The sequence below is a fragment of the Agelaius phoeniceus genome, chromosome 38 (genome assembly GCF_051311805.1).
Source record: "Agelaius phoeniceus isolate bAgePho1 chromosome 38, bAgePho1.hap1, whole genome shotgun sequence".
NCBI lineage: Eukaryota > Metazoa > Chordata > Aves > Passeriformes > Icteridae > Agelaius > Agelaius phoeniceus.
The window spans coordinates 725,110-747,217 of NC_135304.1; the positions used below are offsets into that span (position 1 = coordinate 725,110).

Sequence of the window (22,108 nt, forward strand, 5' to 3'; positions counted from 1 at the left end):
CCAATGGCAGCGGGAGGCTCGGCTGTGACGTCATGGAGCCCCGCCCCCTCATGCGAGGAGGGAGGGGGCGGGGCCTGAAAGATGCGTGACATTTGATTGAGCCAATGGCAAAGCGAGGGCGGAAGCGGCCGAGCCAATAAGACGCCATGTTTGGGCAAAGGGGCGCGGTCTCCGCAAGCAGTGGGCGGGGCCGCTGGCGGGTGGCCAATAGGGGGATAGGGGGCGTGGCCAGCGGGGCCGCCGGGACGCGGGGGGAAGCGGCGGTCGCGGAGCGGTGAGTGAGCAACCACGTGACCTCCGGTATCGCCCGACTGTCGCGACATGACCCCGCCGGGGAGGGCAGCGCTCGGGGCGAGGAGGGGCCGCCCCCCCGCCCCGGGGACCCCCGCGCCCCCCGCGACCCCCGCGACCTCCCCCCCAAACACACAGAGCGGAATGGGGGAGCCCCCGTGGGGCCGGGACCCCCTGGGACCCCCTGTGGGATCCCCTATAGAATCCCCCATAAGATCCCCTATAAAATCCCATATGGGATCCCCTATAGGGTTTGGGACCCCCTACAGGATCCCCTATGGGACCCCTACAGGACCCCCTATGGGATCCCCTATGGAGCCCCCCATAAGGTCCAAGACCCCCCCATGACACCCGATAGGATCCGAGCCCCCCCTCTGGAGCCCCTATAGGGCCCAGAGCCCCATTTCCCTCCATTTTCCCCCAGTTTGCCCCAGTTTGTCCCATTTTGCCCCAGTTTCCCCCAGTTTGTCCCAGTTTCCCCCAGTTTGTCCCAGTTTGCCCCTCGGTGGCGCCACCGCCCCCCCCCCCCGGCGCCCCCCCGGTGCCCCCCCTCGGACTTTGCCCCTCCCCGGTCAATGATTCACCGGGGGGGGGGGGGGGTCGGGACCGGCGGGGGGCTCGGGAGGGAAGGGAGGGGACACCGGACAGACGGACAGACGGACACGGGCACAGGGGGACACCGGGGACAGCGAGAGGGGACGGGACCGTGACGGTACCGGGGCTGGGGGGGGCTGGGGTCGTGCAGGGGGCGGGGGGGGCACTTTTTGGGGAGGGGGGGCGGGAATTGTGCAAAAAGGGGGGGGGGATTGTGCAAGGAGGGGGGGACGCTTTTGGGGGGGATTGTGCAAAAAGGGGAGGGGGATTTGGGGGGGAATTGTGCAATTTGGGGATTTTGGGGGGGCTGTTGTGCAAAAGGGGGGGCGGGACGCTTGTGCAAAAAGGGGGGGGGAATTTGTGCAAATTTGTGCAAGGGGGGATTTGTGTGGGAGGGGGTTGTGCAAAATGGGGAGGGGGATTTGTGCAAATTTATGCAAATTTGTGCAAGGGGTGGGGGGGTGTCCTGGAGGAATTTGGGGGGGGGGGGTGAGGTGATTGTGCAAGGAGGGGGAGGGGAGGGGGGGTTGTGCAAGGGGGGACAGGCCCGGGCAGGACCCTGAGTGTGCAAGGGGGGGGGGGGGGTTGTGTAAAAATCCGGGGGTGGGGATTTGGGGGATTTTTTGGGGATTTTTTGGGGGATTTTTAGGGATTTTTGGGGGGGGATTTGGGGGAATTTTGGGAGGGATTTTAGGGGAGAATTCTGGAGGAATTTTTGAGGAAATTTTGGGGATTTTCGAGGGATTTTTGAGGGGATTTGGAGGGAATTTTTGGAGGGATTTTAGGCGGGATTTTGGGTGGAATTTGGGGGATTTTTGGGGGGGGGATTTTGGGGTGAGACCCCACGCAAGAGGAGATCAAGCCGGGGGAGAGGGGTCAAAGGTCACTGGGGCAGGGGTGAGCGGGCGGGGGTGGGGGGGCCCGGGGGCTTTTTGTGACTCAAGGGGGGGTCAAAGGTCAGTGGGGCAGAGGGGATTTGGGGGGGAGGGGAGGGCGATTCTCCCCTCGTGGGGGGGTTCGGGGTCTGCCCTGATGACCCCTCCCCCCCCCAGATGTTCCAGCTGTGCCGCCCCCGCGGGGGCCGCGCCCTCCTGGGGCTGCGGCTGCTCCGGGGCCCCCCCGGGCCCGCCCGGCCCGTCAGCTACCGGCCCCTGAGGAAGGTGCTGGTGGCCAATAGGGGTGAGTGCCTGGAGACCCCCTGAGACCCCCCAAAAACCCCCCTGAGACCCCCCAAAAACCCCCCCTGAGCCCCCTGAGGAAGGTGCTGGTGGCCAACAGGGGTGAGTGCCTGGAGACCCCCTGAGACCCCCCAAAAACCCCCCTGAGACCCCCCAAAAACCCCCCCTGAGCCCCCCAGGCCCGTCAGCTACCGGCCCCTGAGGAAGGTGCTGGTGGCCAATAGGGGTGAGTGCCTGGAGACCCCCTGAGACCCCCCCAAAAACCCCCCTGAGACCCCCTGAGACCCCTCCAAAAACCCCCCTGAGACCCCCCCAAAAACCCCCCTGAGCCCCCCTGAGACCCCCTGAGTCCCCCCGAGACCCCCCCCATGTCCCCTGAGCCCCTCGAGACCCTCAGACCCCTCTGACCCCCCCTGAGCTGCCCTGAGCCCCCAGTGTCCCTTGAAGCCCCCCTGAGCCTGTGTGGCCCCAGGTGAGGTTGCCAAGTTGTTGTCCCCAGGTGTCCCCCAGTGTCCCCATGTCCTCAGAGTGTCCCCAGGTGTCCCCATGTCCTCAAGTGTCCCCAGGATGGAGCCACCATCCACGTGTGCTGGGCGTGCACTGGGCTGAGGATCCACATGGTGGCCCTGTCCCCAGAGTGTCCCCAGAGTGTCCCCAGAGTGTCCCCTTGTCCCTGTGCCCCTGTCCCCAATGTCCCCAGGATGGAGTCACCATCCACGTGTCCTGAGCGTGCCCAGAGCTGAAGATCTGGATGGTGGCTGTGTCCCCAGAGTGTCCCTGTGTCCCCAGAGTGTCCCCGTGTCCCTGTCCCTGTGTCCCCAGATTTTCCCCGTGTCCCTGTCCTGTATCCCCAAGGTGTCCCAATGTCCCCAATGTCCCCAGGTGAGATTGCCACCCATCTGTTCTGGGCCCGCACAGAACTGGGGATCTGCACGGTGGCCGTGTCCCTGTGTCCCTGTGTCCCTGTGTCCCTGTGTCTATCCCCACAGTGTCCCCAATGTCCCCATAGCCCTGTCCTGTGTCCCCAGTGTCCCCAATGTCCCCATAGCCCTGTCCTGTGTCCCCAATGTCCCCATGTCCCCAGGTGAGATTGCCATCCGCATGTTCCGGGCCTGCACGGAGCTGGGCATCCACACGATGGCCATGTCCCTGTGTCCCTGTGTCCCTGTGTCTATTCCCCCAGTGTCCCCAATGTCCCCACAGCCCTGTCCTGTGTCCCCAGTGTCCCCATGTCCCCAGGTGAGATTGCCATCCGCGTGTTCCGGGCCTGCACGGAGCTTGGGATCCACACCCTGGCCATGTCCCTGTCCCTGTCCCCGTGTCCCTGTGTCCCTGTCCCCAGGGTGTCCCCATGTCCCCAAGGTGTCCCCAGGGTGTCCCTGAGCTGTCCCTGTCCCCAGGTGAGATTGCCATCCGCGTGTTCCGGGCCTGCACGGAGCTCGGGATCCGCACGGTTGCCGTGTACTCGGAGCAGGACACGGGGCAGATGCACCGGCAGAAGGCGGACGAGGCGTACCTGGTGGGGAGGGGGCTGCCCCCCGTGCAGGCCTACCTGCACATCCCCGACATCATCCGGGTGGCACAGGTACGGGGACACACCTGGGGACACGGGGGGACATGGGGGGACATGGGGGGAGACAGCTCAGATACACCTGGGGACACGGGGGACACCTGGGGACACGGGGGGACATGGGGGGACACGGGGGGACACAGCTCAGATACACCTGGGGTACCTGGTGGGGAGGGGGCTGCCCCCCGTGCAGGCCTACCTGCACATCCCCAACATCATCCGGGTGGCACAGGTACGGGGACACACCTGGGGACACGGGGGGACACAGCTCAGATACACCTGGGGTACCTGGGGACACGGGGGGACACGGGGGGACACAGCTCAGATACACCTGGGGTACCTGGGGACATGGGGGGGACACAGCTCAGATACACCTGGGGACATTGGGGGTGCCCACAGGGGTGTCCTGGTGGCTCCATGAGCCCCCCAAATCCCCCATGGGTGCCCTGCTGTCCCCATGGGTGCTCTGGCAGCCGCTGAGCCCCCCTGGTAGCCCCTGGGTGTGCCCTGCTGGCCCCGTGGGTGCCCTGATGGTCCCAAAGTCCCTGGGGGTGCCCCTGAGCCCCCCTGGTGCTCTCTGTGGGTGCCCTGGTGCTCCCAAATCCCCCATGGGTGCCCTGCTGGTCCCCAAGGGTGCCCTGGCAGCCCCTGAGCCCCCCCTGTGCCCCCCATTTTCCAGGAGAACGAGGTGGACGCCATCCACCCTGGGTACAGGTACCCCATGGGTGCCCTGGTGATCCCAAAGCCCCCCTGACCCCCTGTTCCCCCCATTTTCCAGGAGAACGAGGTGGACGCCATCCACCCCGGGTACGGGTACCCCATGGGTGCCCTGGTGGTCCCAAAGCCCCTGAGGGTGCCCTGGTGATCCCAAATCCCCTGTGGGTCTCCCCAAAGCCCCCCTGACCCCCCTGTGCCCCCCATTTCCAGGAGAACGAGGTGGACGCCATCCACCCCGGGTACGGGTACCCCATGGGTGCCCTGGTGGTCCCAAAGCCCCCGGGGGTGTCCCCAAAGCCCCCCCTGAGCCCCCGTGCCCCCCGTTCCCAGGAGAACGAGGTGGACGCCATCCACCCCACGTATGGGTACCCCATGGGTGCCCTGGTGGTCCCAAAGCCCCCCCTGACCCCCCTGTGCCCCCCATTTTCAGGAGAACGAGGTGGACGCCATCCACCCCGGGTACGGGTTCCTGTCGGAGCGCGCGGATTTCGCCCAGGCCTGCCTGGACGCCGGCGTTCGCTTCGTGGGGCCCCGGCCGGAGGTGGTCAGGAAGATGGGGGACAAGGTGGAGGCTCGGGCCATCGCCATCGCCGCAGGTGGGGGCCTGGGGGGCTGGGGGCGGGGGTAAAAGGGGGTTTGGGGGGGTTAAAAGGGGATTTGGGGGGGTTTAAAGGGGGTTTGGGGGGGTTAAAAGGGGGTTTGGGGAAGGTTGGGGGGGTTTAAGGGGGGTTTGGGGGTGTTAAAAGGGGATTTGGGGAAGGTTGGGGGGGTTTAAGGGGGTTTGGGGGGGTTGAAAGTGGGTTTGGGGGAGTTAAAACTGGGTTTGGGGGGGTTCAAGGGAGATTTGGGGGGTCTTAGGGGGGTTCATGGGGGGGTTAAAAGGGGGTTAAAGGAGAATTTCAGGGGTTAAAGAGGGTTTGGGGGGTTGGAGGGGTTAAAAGGGGATTTGGGGGTGTTAAAAGGGGCTTTGCAGGGGTTAAAGGGGGATTTTGGGGGTTCAAGGCGGGGTTGGAGAGGTTAAAGGAGGGTTTGGGGAGCTTCAAAGGGGATTTGGGGAAGTTAAAGGGGAATTTGCAGGAGTTAAAGGGGAATTTGGGGGGGTCTGGGGGTATTCTGGGGGGTTTCAGGGGCATTTTTGTGGTCCGGGGGTATTTTGGGGGTTTTCAGGGGGGATTTTGGGGGATCTCGGGGTATTCTGGGGGGTTTTCAGGGGGGATTTGGGGGAATCTCGGGGTATTTTGGGGGTTTTCAGGGGGGATTTTGGGGGATCTCGGGGTATTCTGGGGGGTTTTCAGGGGGGATTTTGGGGTCTCTGAGCCTCCGTGCCCGCAGGGGTGCCGGTGGTGCCGGGGACGCCGTCGCCGGTGTCGGCGCTGGCCGAAGCTCAGGATTTCGCCGCCCGGGTCGGGTTCCCCGTGATCCTCAAAGCCGCCCACGGGGGCGGCGGCCGCGGCATGAGGGTGGTCCGGGCCCCCCAGGTACCGACCCCAAATCCCCCAGGAGCCCAAATCCCCCTGAACCCAAACCCCCAGAGCCCAAATCCCCCAGAACCCAAACCCCCGGAGCCCAAATCTCCTGAACCCAAACCCCCGGAGCCCAAATCCCCTGGAGTTCCAGTGCCCAGGAACTCAAATCCCCTTGAACCCAAATTCCCCAGGAACCGAAACCCCCAGACCCCAAATTCCCCAGGAACCCAAATCCCCCAGACCCCAAATTCCCCAGGAACCGAAACCCCCTGGACCCCCCCCCATGCACAGGAACACAAATCATTCAAAATCCCAAATCCCCCAGGAATGCCAAATCCCCAGAGTCCCAAATCTCTGAGAAATGAAATTCCCCAGAAACGTCAAATCCCAGCAACCCCAAATCCCCAGGACCCCAAAAATTCCAGGACCCCAAATCCCCAGGACCTCAAATCCCAGCAACCCCAAATCCCCAGAACCCCAAATCCCAGCAACCCCAAATCCCCAGAACCCCAAAAATTCCAGGAGCTCTCACATCCCCAAACCCCCAAATCCGCAGCAATCCCAACCCTCAGGAACCCCAAATCCTGGACCTGGGAGGACCCCAAAATTGGGGTGGGGGGACCCTGGATCTGGGGGAACCCCAGGGTTTGAGGTGCCCCAGGTTTTGGGGTACCCAGATTTGGGGTCATGCAGTGTGGGGGGGAGATCCCAGATTTGGGAAGACCCCGGAATTTTGGATTTGGGATCCATGACTTTGGGGTGGGGGGATATCCTGGGATTTGGGATTCCTGGATTTAGGATCCCCAAGATTTGGGGTCCCTGCATTCGAGGGGAACTCGAGGTGAGGATATCCTGGGTTTTGGGGGTCCCTGGAATTTGGTGTCACTGAAATTTGGGGTCCCTGGAATTTGGGGACCCTGGAATTTGGGGTCCCTGGGTTTTGGGGGGTCCCTGGAATTTGGGGAGCCACTTTTGGGGTCCCACAGGAGCTGGAGGAGAATTTCTCCCGCGCCACCTCGGAGGCTTTGGCCGCCTTTGGGAACGGGGACCTGTTCGTGGAGAAATTCATCGAGCGCCCGCGGCACATCGAGGTCCAGATCCTGGGTACGGCTGCCTTGGGGTTTGGTGGGCCACTCTTGGGGTTCCCGGGGCCCTTTTGGGGTCCCCAGTCCCATTTTGGGGTTCCCAGTCCCAGTTTTGAGGTCAGTTGTTCCATGTTTGGGGTTCCCAGCTCCGTTTTTAGTGTCCCCGGTGCCCAGGTGACTCCCATAGGAACGTGGTCCATCTCTACGAGCGCGATTGCTCCATGCAGGTCCCATTTTTGGGGTTCCCAGTCCCACTTTTGGTGTTCCCAGCTCCATTTTTGGGGTTCCCAGTTTCATTTTTGGTGTATCCAGTTCCATTTTTGGGGTTCCCAGTCCCATTTTTGGTGTCCCTGGTGCCCAGGTGACTCCCATGGGAACGTGGTCCATCTCTACGAGCGCGATTGCTCCATGCAGGTCCCATTTTGGTGTTCCCAGTTCCACTTTTGGTGTTCCCAGTTCCATTTTTGGTGTCCCCAGTCCCATTTTTGGTGTCCCCAGTCCCATTTTTGGGGTCAGTTACTCCGTTTTTGGTGTGCCCGGTGCCCAGGTGACTCCCATGGCAATGTGGTCCATCTCTACGAGCGCGACTGCTCCGTGCAGCGCCGGCACCAGAAGGTCGTGGAGATCGCCCCGGCAGCGCGGCTGCCCCCGGAGCTCCGAGCCCGCCTGGCCGATGACGCCGTGCGCCTGGCCCGGCAGGTGACACCTGGGGACAGAGGGGACGCGGAGGGGACAGCCCTGGGGACAGCAGGGACAGCCCTGGGGACAGCCCTGGGGAATGGGGATGGGATCCTGGAACGACATCAGGGGCTGAGGAGAACATTGGGGGGCTCAGGTGGATGTTGGGGGGCTCAGGTGGATGTTGGGGGGCTCAAGTGGATGTTGGGGGGCTCAGGTGGACATTGGGGGGGCTCAGGTGGACATTGAGGGGGCTCAGGTGGATGTTGGGGGGCTCAGTTGGACATTGAGGGGGCTCAGGTGGACATTGAGGGGACTCAGGTGGACATTGAAGGACCCGGAAGAAAATTGGGGTCAAGGAGAACATTGGGGTTTCTGGAGAACATTGAGGGACCTAAGTGGACATTGAGTGACTGAGGTAGACATTGAGGGACCCAAGTGGACATTGAGGGACTCAGGTGGACATTGAGTGACCAAGATGGACATTGAGTGACTGAGGTGGACATTGAGTGACCAAGATGGACATTGAGTGATTCAAGTGGACATTGAGTGACCAAGATGGACATTGAGTGACTCAAGTGGACATTGAGTGACCAAGATGGACATTGAGTGACTGAGGTGGACATTGAGAGTGACCAAGATGGACATTGAGTGACCAAGATGGACATTGAGTGACCAAGATGGACGTTGAGTGACCAAGATGGACATTGAGTGATTCAAGTGGACATTGAGTGACCAAGATGGACATTGAGTGACCAAGATGGACGTTGAGTGACCAAGATGGACATTGAGGGACTCAGGTGGACGTTGGGTGGGCTCAGGTGGACATTGGGGAACCAGGACAACGTGAGAGGCCCCCAGGAGGACTTTGGGGACCCTTGGGGACCCTGGGGGGCTCCGGGAGCTGGGGCTGGGGGGGACCCCGGGAGCTGCAGCCCCCGGCCCCCCCTGAGCCCGGCTTGGGGGTCCCAGGTGGGCTACGAGAACGCCGGCACCGTGGAGTTCCTGGTGGACCAGAGCGGGGACTATTACTTCATCGAGGTCAACTCGCGGCTGCAGGTGGAGCACACGGTCACCGAGGAGATCACCGAGTGAGCCGGGCCCCGAAACACCGGGGGGAGGCCAAAAATGGCGTTGGGGACCCTAAAATGGCATTGGGAACCCCAAAAATGGCATTGGGGACCCCAAAAATGGCATTGGGGACCCCAAAAATGGCATTGGGGAACCCAAAAATGGCATTGGGGAACACAAAAATGGCATTGAGGAACGCTAAAGTGGGAACCCAAAAACAGTGGGGGGGACACCAAACAATGGTCCCCCATTGTGCCCTGTACCCCCTGACCCAATGTCCCCACTGTCCCCGTGTCCCCAGCATGGACCCGTGTCCCCTGACACCCCTAACCCCAGTGTCCCCGTGTCCCCCCATTGTCCCCGTGTCCCCCACTGTCCCCGTGTCCCCCATTGTCCCCGTGTCCCCCGTACCCCCCTAACCCCAGTGTCCCCATGTCCCCCATTGTCCCCATGTCCCCCACTGTCCCCGTGTCCCCCGCTGTCCCCGTGTCCCCCATTGTCCCCGTGTCCCCCGTACCCCCCTAACCCCAGTGTCCCCGTGTCCCCAGCGTGGACCTGGTGCACGCCCAGCTCCAGGTGGCCGCGGGGCGGTCGCTGCCCGAGCTGGGGCTGGAGCAGGAGCGGATCCGCGTGAACGGCTGCGCCATCCAGTGCCGGGTGACCACCGAGGACCCCGCGCGCGGCTTCCAGCCCGACACCGGCCGCATCGAGGTGAGGGGACATCCTGGGACATCCTGGGACATCCTGGGACATCCTGGGACATCCCTGGGACATCCTGGGACAGCCCCGGGATGGGGACAGTGCTGGGATGGGGACAGTGCCAGGGTGGGGACAGTGCCAGGACCCCACACGTGGCTTCCAGCCCAACAGCGGCCGCATCGAGGTGAGGGACCCACCCTGGGACAGCCCCGGGATGGGGACAAATGGGACACTGGGATGGGGACAGTGCCAGGGTGGGGACAGCACCGGGACCACTGGGATGGGGACAGCCCCAGGACCCCTGGGACCCCCAGGGCACCCCAGGGCACCCCCAGGTTCGGGACAGACCCAGGATTCCCCCTCACGGATCCCCCCCTGGCGCTTCCCTTGGGGTGTCTGTGGGTTTGGAGGGGTCTGTGGACGTGTTTATGGCGTTTGGGGCTGTCTGTAGGATTTGGGGTGTTTCCATTGGATTTTGAGGTGTTCCCATTGGATTTTGGGGCGTTCCCATGGGATTTTGAGGCGTTCCCGTGGGATTTTGAGGTGTTCCTATTGGATTTTGAGGTGTTCCCATGGGATTTTGGGGCGTTCCTGTGGGATTTTGGGGCGTTTCCATTGGATTTTGAGGTGTTCCCATGGGATTTTGGGGCGTTCCCGTGGGATTTTGGGGTGTTCCCGTGGGATTTTGGGGCGTTCCCATGGTATTGGGGTCCCTCCCTGCAGGTGTTCCGCTCCGGGGAGGGCATGGGGATCCGCCTGGACGGGGCCTCGGCGTTCCAGGGCGCTCTGATCTCGCCCCATTACGATTCCCTGCTGGTCAAGGTGGTGGCGCACGGGCCGGACCAGCCCGCGGCCGCCGCCAAGATGAGCCGGGCGCTGGCCGAGTTCCGCATCCGGGGGGTCAAGGTGGGGATGGGGAGGGGGCTTGGGGGTGTTCCAGGGGGGTCTTGTGGGGGGAACGAGGGGTTTGGGGGAGGGGAATGGTGCGGGAAGGGATTTGGGGGGTCCTGGGGTGACACTGGGGGGGTTTGGGGGGGGGGCTGCTGTGACCCAGGGGGGGTTTGGTGGTTTTGGGGGGGGGGTCCTGACCCGTGAAGGGTTTGGGGTGGGGTGGGGGAGGGTTTGGGGGGTTTGGGGGGGAATTGGTGACCCCCCCCCATTCCCCCATGCCCTGCCCAGGGATTTGAGGGGCTCTTGGTGTCCCCCATGTGGGTTTAGGGGCTCTGACATCCCCTCCCTGCCCCCCAGGACCCATCAGGCTCCCCTTTCTCCCCCCCAGCCCATGCCGGGGGTCTCTGGGAGCCCCCAGCCCATCCCGGGGGTCTCTGGGAGCCCCTGACCCCCCCAGCCCATGCCGGGGGTCTCTGGGAGCCCCTGACCCCCCCTGTTCCCGCAGACCAACATCCCGTTCCTGCAGAACGTTCTGGCACACCCGCAGTTCCTGGCAGGTGCTGCTGACACCCAGTTCATCGATGAGAACCCCGAGCTGTTCCACCTGCGGCCGGGCCAGAACCGCGCCCAGAAACTGCTGCACTACCTGGGTGGGCTCAGGGGGGAGAAACGCACACCTGGGGGGGGAATGTGCACCTGGGGGGGTGAATGCGCACCTGGGGGGGGAATACACACCTGGGGGGGGGAATGCACACCTGGAGGGGGGGAATGTGCACCTGGGGGGGTGAATACACACCTGGGGGGGGGGAATGCGCACCTGGGGGGGGGGAATGTACACCTGGGGGGGTGAATACACACCTGGGGGGGATAAATGTACACCTGGGGGGGATAAATGTGCACCTGGGGGGGTGAATACACACCTGGGGGGGTAAATACACACCTGGGGGGGGAAAAGTGCACCTGGGGGGGTGAATACACACCTGGGGGGGTAAATACACACCTGGGGGGGGAAAAGTGCACCTGGGGGGGGTGAATGCGCACCTGGGGGGGATAAACACACACCTGGGGGGGTAAATACACACCTGGGGGGGTAAATGTGCACCTGGGGGGGTAAATACACACCTGGGGGGGATAAATGTACACCTGGGGGGGATAAGTGTGCACCTGGGGGGGGTGAATGTACACCTGGGGGGGGAATGGGCACCTGGGGGGGTAAATACACACCTGAGGGGGGTAAATACACACCTGGGGAGGTAAATACACACCTGGGGGGGATAAATACACACCTGGGGGGGGTGAATGTGCACCTGGGGGGATAAACACACACCTGGGGGGGTAAATACACACCTGGGGGGATAAATACACACCTGGGGGGGTGAATACACACCTGGGGGGCACTGGGGGAATGGGGGGCACCTCTGCTGCACTCCCTGGGTCAGCCCTGGCACCTGAGGGCACCTGGGGGGGTCTCTCAGGCTCCTGTGAGGGATTTTTGGGGGTTCTGTGGACACACCTGGGCCCCCCAAGGGGGGCAGAGGAACCCAGCCCAGGTGTGCCCAGGTGTGGTTTTCTCCAAAAACCCCCAAAATCCTCTCCCGTGGGGTTCTGGGGGAGCCTGGGCAGGGTTTGGGGGGCTCCTGTGGGGGTCCCCGGGGTTGTCACCCCCCTGTCACACCTGTCCCCCCCCCCAGGTCACGTGATGGTGAACGGGCCCAGCACCCCCCTCCCGGTGAAGGCCAAGGCGGCGCTGGTGGAGCCCACGCCCCCCCCGGTGCCCATGGGTGAGCGGGGGGCCCAGAGTGTCCCCAATGTGTCCCCAAAATGTCCCTGATGTGTCCCCAGAGTGTCCCTGATGTGTCCCCAATGTGAACCCAGAGTGTCCCCAATGTGAACCCAGAGTGTCCCCAGAGTGTCCCCAGTGTGTCCCCAAAGTGTCCCCAAAATGTCCCTGATGTGTCCCCAATGTGTCCCCAGAGTGTCCCCAATGTGTCCCCAGAGTGTCCCCAAACTGTCCCTGATGTGTCCCCAAAGTGTCCCCAGTGTCCCCAATGTGTCCCCAGAGTGTCCCCAAACTGTCCCTGATGTGTCCCCAAAGTGTCCCCAGTGTGTCCCCAGTGTGTCCCCGATGTGTCCCCAGAGTGTCCCCAGAGTGTCCCCAATGTGAACCCAGAGTGTCCCCAAAATGTCCCTGATGTGTCCCCAATGTGTCCCCAGAGTGTCCCCAATGTGAACCCAGAGTGTCCCCAGAGTGTCCCCAGAGTGTCCCCAATGTGAACCCAGAGTGTCCCCAAACTGTCCCTGATGTGTCCCCAATGTGTCCCCAGAGTGTCCCCAATGTGTCCCCAGAGTGTCCCCAAAGTGTCCCCAATGTGTCCCCAAAGTATCCCCAAAGTATCCCCAGAGTGTCCCCATTGTGTCCCCAGAGTGTCCCCGGTGTGTCCCCAGTGTGTCCCCAATGCGAACCCAGAGTGTCCCCAGTGTGTCCCCGATGTGTCCCCAGTGTGTCCTTGTCACGTGTCCCATCTCCTGACCCCCTCCAGTGCCACCCTTTGTCACCCCCTTCCTGACTCTGTCCCCCCTCACACTGACCCCTGACCCTTCCATGCCCCCTGCCCCCCTGACCTCTGCCCCCCTGACCTCTGCCCCCCCTGTCCCCACAGGCGCCCCCCCCGCGGGGCTGCGGGCGGTGCTGCAGCGCGAGGGCCCCGGGGGCTTCGCGCGGGCGCTGCGGGGGCACCGGGGGCTGCTGCTCACCGACACCACCTTCCGTGACGCCCACCAGTCCCTGCTGGCCACGCGCGTCCGCACCCGCGACCTCGCCCGCATCGCGCCCTTCGTGGCGCACGCGCTCAGCCCCCTCTGCAGCATGGAGACATGGGGAGGTGGGCGGGGCTTGGGGGTGGGCGGGGCCTGAGGGGGCGGGGCACGTGCTCAGCCCCCTCTGCAGCATGGAGACCTGGGGAGGTGGGCGGGGCTTGGGGGTGGGCGGGGCCTGATGGGGCGGGGCACGCGCTCAGCCCCCTCTGCAGCATGGAGACATGGGGAGGTGGGCGGGGCTGGGGGAGGGCGGGGCCTGAGGGGGCGGGGCTTGATGGGGTGGGGCTGATGGGGCGCAGCAGTGAGGGTTAATTGGGTGTGGCAGCGAGGGGAGGAGCTTAATTGGGTGGGACAGTGAGGGGAGGGGCTTAATGGGGTGTGGCAGTGAGAATTAATGGGGTGAGGCAGTGAGGGGAGAGGCCTCCTGGGGTGTGGCAGTTAGGGGAGGGGCTTAATAGGGCGTGGTAGCAAGGGGAGGGGCTTAATGGGGTGGGGTAACGAGGGGACGGGTCTAATGAAGTGGGACAATGAGGGGAGGGGCTTAATAGGGTGTAGCTTAAAGGGGAGTGGCCTCATCAGAGGAGGGGCTTAAATGGGTGTGGCTTAAGGGGTTTCCTACTGGGAAGGAAACGTTCATGGGAAAGGTTTCCATGGGAGCACCTGGGGCTGAGGAGGAATGGACGAGGGGGGGGCGGGGCTTGAGTGGGTGGGGTTTGGGTGTGGCATTTGGGGCGGAGCTTGCACAGGAACAGGGGCGTGTAAGGGCAGGGCTTGAATGAAGGGGTGTGGCTCTCACGTGATGGGCGTGGCTCTCGCGTGATGGGCGTGGCTCTCACGTGACGGGCGTGGCTCTCACGCGATGGGCGTGGCTCTCACGTGATGGGCGCGGCTCGCCCGCGAGGGGCGTGCCCGTGCCCCGGGGGCGTGTCTGAGGGCGGGGCGTGTCCCCAGGCGCCACCTTTGACGTTGCCATGCGGTTCCTGCACGAGTGCCCCTGGGAGCGGCTGCGGGAGCTGCGGCGCCTCGTGCCCAACATCCCCTTCCAGATGCTGCTGCGCGGGGCCAACGCCGTGGGCTACACCAACTACCCCGACAACGTCGTGCACAGGTGCGGGGGGACACCCGGGGGACATGGGGACACCACGGGGACACCACGGGGACATGGGGACACTATGCCATGGGCTACACCAACTACCCCAACAACGTCGTGCACAGGTGCGGGGGGACACCCTGGGGACATGGGGGGACATGGGGACACCACAGGGACATCATGGGGACATGGGGACACCATGGGGACACCACAGGGACACCACGGGGACATGGGGACACTATGCATGGGCTACACCAACTACCCCGACAACGTCGTGCACAGGTGCGGGGGGACACCCTGGGGACGTGGGGGGACGTGGGGACACCACGGGGACACCATGGGAACATGGAGACACCATGGGGACACCATGGGGACATGGGGACACCATGGGGACATGGGGACACACAACGCGGTGCGCCGGTGCATGGGGACATGGGAGGACACTGAGAGGACACGGGAGGAGATCTGGTGACACAGGGGACATTGGGACATGGAGGGATATGGGGGGATCTGGGAGAAGTGAGGACATGGAGAGGCAGAGAGGGACATGGGGACACTGGGGACACAGAGGACGTTGGGGACATTGAGGGACATGGGGGACAGGGATGTGAAGGGAAAGAGAGAGGGACATGGGGACATTGGGGACATTGAGGGATGGGGAGACAGAGGACACTGGGGACATTGGGGACACTGGGGGACACGGAGAGATGTGGGACAAGGGACACAGGGAGACGTGAGGACACAGCAGCACAGGGGCCAGAGACCCCATGGGACCCCCATGGACATGAAACGGGGACACCGAGGAGGACACAGAACTGACCCCCTGAATGACCCCGAGTGACCAAAGCGACCCCAACCCCAAAACCTCCCACGGGGCCCCCCCGGGCCGTGGCCACCCCAGCCGATGTCCCCACGTGGTGTCCCCAGGTTCTGCGAGGTGGCCGTGGCCAATGGCATGGACATTTTCCGCGTCTTTGACGCCCTCAACTACGTGCCCAACCTGCTGCTGGGCGTGGAGGCCGCGGGCAGCGCCGGCGCCGTGGTGGAGGCCGCGCTCTCCTACACCGGCGACGTGGCCGACCCCACGCGCACCAAGTACAGCCTGGAGTACTACCTGGGGCTGGCCAAGGAGCTGGTGGCAGCGGGGACACACGTGCTCTGCATCAAGGTTGGGGATTTGGGGCGTCCTGGGGGATCTGGGGGGGATTTGGGGAGGTTTGAGGGGGTTTTGGGGGGATTTGGGGGGGTTTGAAGGGATGAGATGGGGCTGGCCAAGGAGCTGGTGGCAGCGGGGACACACATGCTCTGCATCAAGGTTGGGGCCTGGGGGGTCCTGGGGGGGTTTCGGGGGGTTGGGGGGATTTAGGGGAGTCTTGGGGGGATTTGGGGGGTTTGGGGTTGGTCTGGGAGCTGGTGGCAGCAGGGACACACGTGCTCTGCATCAAGGTCGGGGATTTGGGGGGTCCTGGGGGGTTTGGGGGCATCCTAGGGGGTTTTGGGGGGGTTTGGGGGGATTTAGGGGAGTCTGGGGGGGATTTGGGGGGTTTGGGGTTGGTCTGGGAGCTGGTGGCAGGGGGGACACGTGTGCTCTGCATCAAGGTTGGGGTCTGGGGGTGTTTGGGGGGTCCTGGGGGGATTTGGGGGAATTGGGAAGGGGATTTGGGGGTGCTGGGGAGAATTTGGGGCTCCCCTGTTGTCCAAGGCGGGGCTGGATGAGGGGTGGGACATTGAGGGTCCCCACGCCCCCCGTGTGACCCCCGTGTCCCCTCCCCAGGACATGGCCGGGCTCCTGACCCCCGCGGCCGCCCGGCTGCTGGTGGGGGCCCTGCGGGAGCAGCACCCCGAGGTGCCCCTGCACGTCCACACCCACGACACGGCCGGCGCCGGCGTCGCCTCCATGCTGGCGGCCGCCCAGGCCGGCGCCGACGTGGTGGACGTGGCTGTGGACGCCATGTCCGGCATGACCTCGCAGCCCAGCATGGGCGCCGTGGTGGCCTGCGCACGAGGGACACCCCTGGACACAGGTGGGGACATGGGGGACACCCCTGGACACAGGTGGGGACATGGGGGACACCCCTGGACACAGGTGGGGACAGGGAGGGGAGGGGGAGACAAGGGGGATAACGAGGGGTGGAGGGACATGGAGGGTTTGAGGTGTCCCCAAGGGTTTGAGATGTCCCCAAGGGTTTGAGGTGTCCCCAAGGGTTTGGATATGTCCCCAAGGGTTTGAGGTGTCCCCAAGGGTTTAAGATGCCACCAAGGTTTTGAGGTGTCACCAAGGGTTGAAGGGGACAATGAGGATTGGAGGGACACGGAGGCTTTGGAGGGACAGCAAGGGTTTGGAGATGTCCCCAAGGGTTTGAGATGTCACCAAAGGTTTGGAGGTGTCAGCAAGGGTTTGGGGGGACAACGAGTGTTTGAGATGTCACCAAGGGTTTGGAAGTGTCACCAAGAGTTGAAGGGGACAACAAGGGTTGGAGGGACATAGAGGGTTTGGGGTGTCATCAAAGGTTTGAGATGCCACCAAGGGTTTGAGGTGTCCCCAAGAGTTGAAGGGGACAATGAGGGTTTGAGGTGCCACCAAGGGTTGGAGGAATTGCAAGGATTGGAGTGGCCACCAAGGGTTTGAGGAGCCACAATGGCCGTGGAGGTGCCACCACCACCGTCCTGAAGGTGCCACCACAGTCACAAGCGCATCCCGAATCCACGACGCCCCCACACCACACCCCCATGGTGTCCCTGCCATGTCCCTGCCATGTCCCCAGGTGTCCCCACGGTGTCCCCACGTGTCCCTTGTCCCCAGGCATCGACCTGCAGCGCGTGTTCGAGTACAGCGAGTACTGGGAGGCGGCGCGGGGCCTCTACGCCGCCTTCGACTGCACGGCCACCATGAAGTCGGGCAACGCGGACGTGTACGAGAACGAGATCCCGGGCGGGCAGTACACGAACCTGCACTTCCAGGCCCACGCCATGGGGCTGGGACACAAGTTCAAGGAGGTCAAGAAGGCCTACACCGAGGCCAACAAGCTGCTCGGGGACCTCATCAAGGTACCGGGGGCTCCTGGGGGGCGGACGGGGGCCATGGGGTGGGGTCTGCATGGAATGGTGTCCATGGGGTGGGGTCTGCATAGAATGGTGTCCATGGGGTGGGGTCTGCATGGGGTGGGGTCTGCATAGAATGGTGTCCATGGGGCAGATGCTCTCTATGGGGTGGGTGGTCTCCACAGAAGGTCTCCAAGGTCTCCATGGGGCAATGGGGTGGGTGGTGTCCACTGGGTGGTGTCCATGGGGTTGTTGGGGTCTCCTTAGAATGGTCTCCATGGGGTAGAGGGTCTGCATGGGGTGGGTGGTCTCCACAGAATGGTGTCTGTTGGGTGGGTGGTCTCCATGAAGGTCTCCATGGGGCAAATGGTGTCCATGGGGTGGGTGGTCTCCAAGAGAAGGTCTCTGTGGGGTGGGGGGGGTCTCCTTAGAATGGTGTCCATGGGGCAGATGCTCTCTATGGGGTGGGGGGTCTCCTTAGAATGGTCTCCATGGGGCAGACAGTGTCCATGGGGTGGAGGATCTCTGTGAGGTGGGGTCTCCATGGGGTTGGGGTCTCCTCAGAATGGTCTCCATGGGGCAGATGCTCTCTGTGGGGTGGGTGGTCTCCATGGGGCGGGGTGGTGTCCATGGGGTGGAGGATCTCTGTGAGGTGGGGTCTCCATGGGGTTGGGGTCTCCATGGGGCAGATGCTCTCTGTGGGGTGGGGTCTCCATGGGGTGGGGTGGTGTCCATAGAATGGTGTCCATGGGGTTGGGGGGGGTCTCCCCTTGGGTGACCCCAAGTTGCCCCATGAGTGAACCAGGAGTGGACTGTGAGGTGACCCCGAGGTGACCTCACCCTGGTGGCCCTGAGGCGACCCCTGGTGCCCCCTGGTGCCCTCAGGTGACGCCCACGTCGAAGGTGGTGGGGGACCTGGCGCAGTTCATGGTGCAGAACGGGCTCTCCCGCGAGGAGGTGGAGGCGCGGGCGGACGAGCTCTCCTTCCCCCTGAGCGTGGTGGAATTCCTGCAGGGACACATCGGGGTCCCCCCGGGCGGCTTCCCCGAGCCCTTCCGCTCCAAGGTGGGGCCTGATGGGCACGGCTGGGAGGGACTGGGAGGGACTGGGACGGACTGGGAGGGGACTGGGAGGGACTGGGAGGGATTGGAGAGGAGTGGGAGGGACTGGGATGGCTGTTGCCATGGCAACAGGATGCTGCGGTCCCTGCTGCCACCTCCATCACTGGTTGCCATGGCACCCACCCCATTGCTATGGTGTCCCTGTCCCATTGCCATGTCCCCCCACCACATTGCCATGACCCCACCCCACTGCCTTGTCCCCCACCCCACTGCCATCTGTCCCCTGTCCCTGTCCCATTCCCATGGTGTCCCCTGTCCTGTCCCCTGTCCCATGTCCCCTGTCCCATTCCCATGGTGTCCCATATCTCCTGTCCCCTGTCCCATTGCCATGTACCCTGTACCCTGTCCCCTGTCCCCATGTTCCATTCCCACGATGTCCCCTGTGCCCATTGCCCCACCAAGCTCCATTTGTCCCCCCAGGTTCTGAAGGATCTCCTGTCCCATGTCCCCTGTCCCCTGTTCCATTCCCACGATGTCCCCATTGCCCCACCAACCCCCCCGTTTGTCCCCCCAGGTTCTGAAGGATCTCCTGTCCCCTGTGCCCTGTCCCCTGTGCCCCACCAATCCCCGTTTGTCCCCCCCAGGTTCTGAAGGATTTCCTGTGCCCTGTCCCCTGTCCCATTGCCATGTCCCCTGTCCCCTGTCCCCTGTTCCATTCCCACGATGTCCCCTGTGTCCCACCAATCCCCCCATTTGTCCCCCAGGTTCTGAAGGATCCCCTGTCCCCTGTCCCCATTGCCCCACCAATCCCCCGTTTGTCCCCCAGGTTCTGAAGGATCTCCCGCGGGTCGAGGGGCGCCCGGGGGCGTCTCTGCCCCCCCTGGATTTCGAGGCTCTGGGCCGGGAGCTGGGGGCGCGGCACGGGGCCCCCCCCAGCCCCGAGGAGCTGCTCTCGGCCGCGCTCTACCCCAAGGTCTACGACGAGTTCCGCTCCTTCCGCAGCACCTTCGGGCCCGTGGCCTGCCTGGGCACCCGCCTCTTCCTCGAGGGGCCCACCATCGCCGAGGAGTTCGAGGTGGGCACTGGGGGGCACTGGGAGGCACTGGGGGGGACTGGGAGGGACTGGGAGGGCATTGGGGAGGAATGGGAAGGACTGGGGGGGGATTGAGAGGGACTGGGAGGCACTGGGAGGGACTGGGAGAGGATTGGAGGGGATTGGAGGGTACTGGGAGGGGATTGAGATGGACTGGGGAGGACTGGGATGGGAGTGAGAGGGGATTGGGGGGCACTGGGAGGGACTGGGGGGGACTGGGAGGGACTGGGAGGGGATTGGGGGGGAATGGGAGGCACTGGGAGGGACTGGGATGGAGTGAGAGGGGATTGGGGGGCAATGGGGGGCACTGGGAGGGACTGGGAGGGACTGGGGGGGGACTGGGAGGGGATTGAGAGGCACTGGGAGGCACTGGGATGGGAGTGAGGGGTACTGGGAAGGACTGGGAGGCACTGGGAGGGGATTGAGAGAGGATTGAGAGAGACTGGGGGGGGACTGGGAGGGACTGGGAGGGGATTGAGAGGGACTGGAGGGGACTGGGGGGGACTGGGATGGGATTGGGAGGGACTGGGGGAGGAGCTGGGAGCTGCGCACTCCTGGAGCTCCTTGCCCAGCTCTGGAGCCCCTTACACACCAGTTACGCAGCCTTTACACATCATCTACACCCACTTTACTCGCAGGTAGAGCTGGTGCCCAGGAACAGCCTGCACATCCCTTACACACCAGTTACACGTTATTTACTCATGCTTTACTCCCAGGTGGAGCCGTAGCGGGGTAAAACCCTGCACATCGAGGCCCTTACACAGCAGTTACACAGCCCTGGACACCCATACACACCAGTTACACCTGATTTACACCCGATTTACTCTGTGTTTACTCCCAGGTGGAGCTGGAGCGGGGTAAAACCCTGCACATCAAGGCTCTTACACCCGATTTACTCTGCATTTACTCCCAGGTGGAGCTGGAGCGGGGTAAAACCCTGCACATCAAGGCCCTTACACCTGATTTACTCTGCATTTACTCCCAGGTGGAGCTGGAGCGGGGTAAAACCCTGCACATCAAGGCGCTGGCGCTCGGCGACCTGAACGCGGCCGGGCAGCGCGAGGTTTTCTTCGAGCTCAACGGGCAGCTGAGATCCATCCTGGTGCGGGACACGCAGGCACTCAAGGTGGGATTTGAGGGAATTTTGGGGGGGATTCGAGGGGATTTGGGGGCATTTTGGGGGATTTTGAGGGGATTTGTGGCGGTTTGGGGGGGTTTTGGGGGATTTGGGGGAGTTTGGGGGAAATTTTGGGGAGTTTGGGAGAGATTTAGGGGGATTTGGAGGCGGTTCAAGGGGACTTGGGAAGAATTTGGGGGGATCTGGGAGGAATTTGGGGGAGTTTGGGGAGGTTTGGGGTGACTTTGAGGGATCTGAAGAGATTTTGGGGGGGTCTGAGGGGATTTTGGGGGGGATCTGGATTTTTTTGGGGGGGTCTGAGGGGAGCCAGGGGTGACTTTGTGGGGACTCCAGGAGGCTCTGCCCGGGGTGAGGAGCCCTGGGGTGACCTTGGGGTGACCTTGGGGTGACTCTGGGGACACCGCGGTGACCCCGGACCCCCCCCATTTCCCACCCCCAGGAGATGCACGTGCACCCCAAGGCTGAGAAGGGGGCCAAGGGCCAGGTGGGGGCCCCCATGCCGGGGGAGGTGGTCGAGGTCCGGGTCAAGGAGGGGACAACGGTGGCCAAGGGGGACCCTCTGTGCGTGCTCAGCGCCATGAAGATGGAAACGGTGGTGACGGCGCCCGTGGGAGGCAAAGTCACCAAGGTCCACGTGCGCCCCGGGCTCAGCCTGGAGGGCGAGGACCTCATCGCCGTCATCGAGTAGAATTCGGGGGGTTCCCCCCAAAAAACCCCCCCCCGAGTTACCCCAAAACTCCCCTGGAAACGACCTCGCCAAAATGGGGCGTGGCCCCTTTAAGAGCCCCCTCCCCGCGGGTGGCGCCCCCTGGCGGGCGCCGGGCGCTACAACAAGGCCTTAATTTGGGGGGGGCGTGTTTTAATTAAGGGGGGGCCACGTCTTAATTAAGAGGTGCCCCGTGAAGGGGGGGTCCCGCTTTGGGGGAACACCTCATTTTTTTTGGGGGGGGATAACCCCAATTTGGGGGTGGGGGCTCCCTTTTTTAGGGTGGTACGATCCATTTCAGGCGGGGGGGGACACACACACCCAATAATTGAGGTGCCCCCCCATTTTTTTGGGCATTTCACCCCAAATTTGGGGCTGAAACTTCTTGGGGGGGTGGGGCAGAGTTTTGGGAGGGGGGGGCTCACCCCCTTTTTGGGGGAGGGGTTTAATTTCCCCCAGTTTTGTGCCCCCCCCATTTTGAGCTGCCCTCCCCCCCCCCTTTTTTTTTTTTGGGGTCCCCCCCCATTTTTTGGGGTCCTCTCCCCCCATCCCTGCCAAGCTGCCTTAGGGGGGATCTGGAGAATTTGGGGAGGGGGGGGAGGGGTCGGGTGGGTGTGGCCGCCCCTCCCCCATTCCCCCCCACCCCCCCCCCTCTGCTTTTGCCAAACGCCCCCGGGGGTGGGGGTGGGGGAGGGGGCGGAGCCTGTGACCAAAGGGCGGGAATTGAACTGGACTTTGGGGGGGGGGAGGGGCGACCCCTCCCCCCCTCCCCGCGGAACTGGAGAGGGAGGGGCCGCCCCTCCCCCCCCCCGCCCCCTCCCCCACCCCCAATTTTGGGGGGTTTCGGGCAATAAAAACTGGAACTAACGGCACCTGCGGTGTGGGGGAGGGGCCTGTGCCAAAGGGGGCGTGGCCTCCATC

General features: G+C 63.6%; 1 protein-coding gene across 2 annotated transcripts; it reads left to right on the forward strand.

Moving 5' to 3' along the window:
• Positions 1 to 180: 180 nt before the first annotated feature.
• On the forward strand, positions 181 to 22,059 carry PC (pyruvate carboxylase). Of its 2 annotated transcripts, XM_077172495.1 has the most exons (22): positions 181 to 274; positions 1,938 to 2,064; positions 3,464 to 3,648; positions 4,781 to 4,946; positions 5,683 to 5,828; positions 6,803 to 6,920; positions 7,263 to 7,315; positions 7,502 to 7,600; positions 8,552 to 8,670; positions 9,199 to 9,361; positions 10,073 to 10,255; positions 10,746 to 10,890; positions 11,932 to 12,021; positions 12,901 to 13,122; positions 14,009 to 14,165; positions 15,075 to 15,315; positions 15,922 to 16,171; positions 16,951 to 17,195; positions 18,075 to 18,254; positions 19,077 to 19,325; positions 20,329 to 20,469; positions 20,921 to 22,059. In XM_077172495.1, exons 2-22 carry the CDS (start codon positions 1,938 to 1,940, stop codon positions 21,167 to 21,169), a joined length of 3,528 nt encoding a protein of 1,175 aa, XP_077028610.1. In that variant the 5' UTR covers positions 181 to 274; the 3' UTR covers positions 21,170 to 22,059. The 2 variants fall into 2 exon arrangements, with proteins under 2 accessions (XP_077028610.1, XP_077028609.1); XM_077172494.1 differs by lacking the exon at positions 7,263 to 7,315 and having other exon boundaries at positions 7,449 to 7,600.
• Positions 22,060 to 22,108: the final 49 nt, after the last annotated feature.

Coding starts and splice junctions, on each gene's coding strand:
- PC (XM_077172495.1), top strand. CDS start 1,938: ATGTTCCAGCTGTGCCGCCCCCGCGGGGGCCGCGCCCTCCTGGGGCTG. Junction 2,065..3,463: donor GGTGCTGGTGGCCAATAGGG/GTGAGTGCCTGG, acceptor CCCTGTCCCCAG/GTGAGATTGCCATCCGCGTG. Junction 13,123..14,008: donor CAGCATGGAGACATGGGGAG/GTGGGCGGGGCT, acceptor GCGTGTCCCCAG/GCGCCACCTTTGACGTTGCC.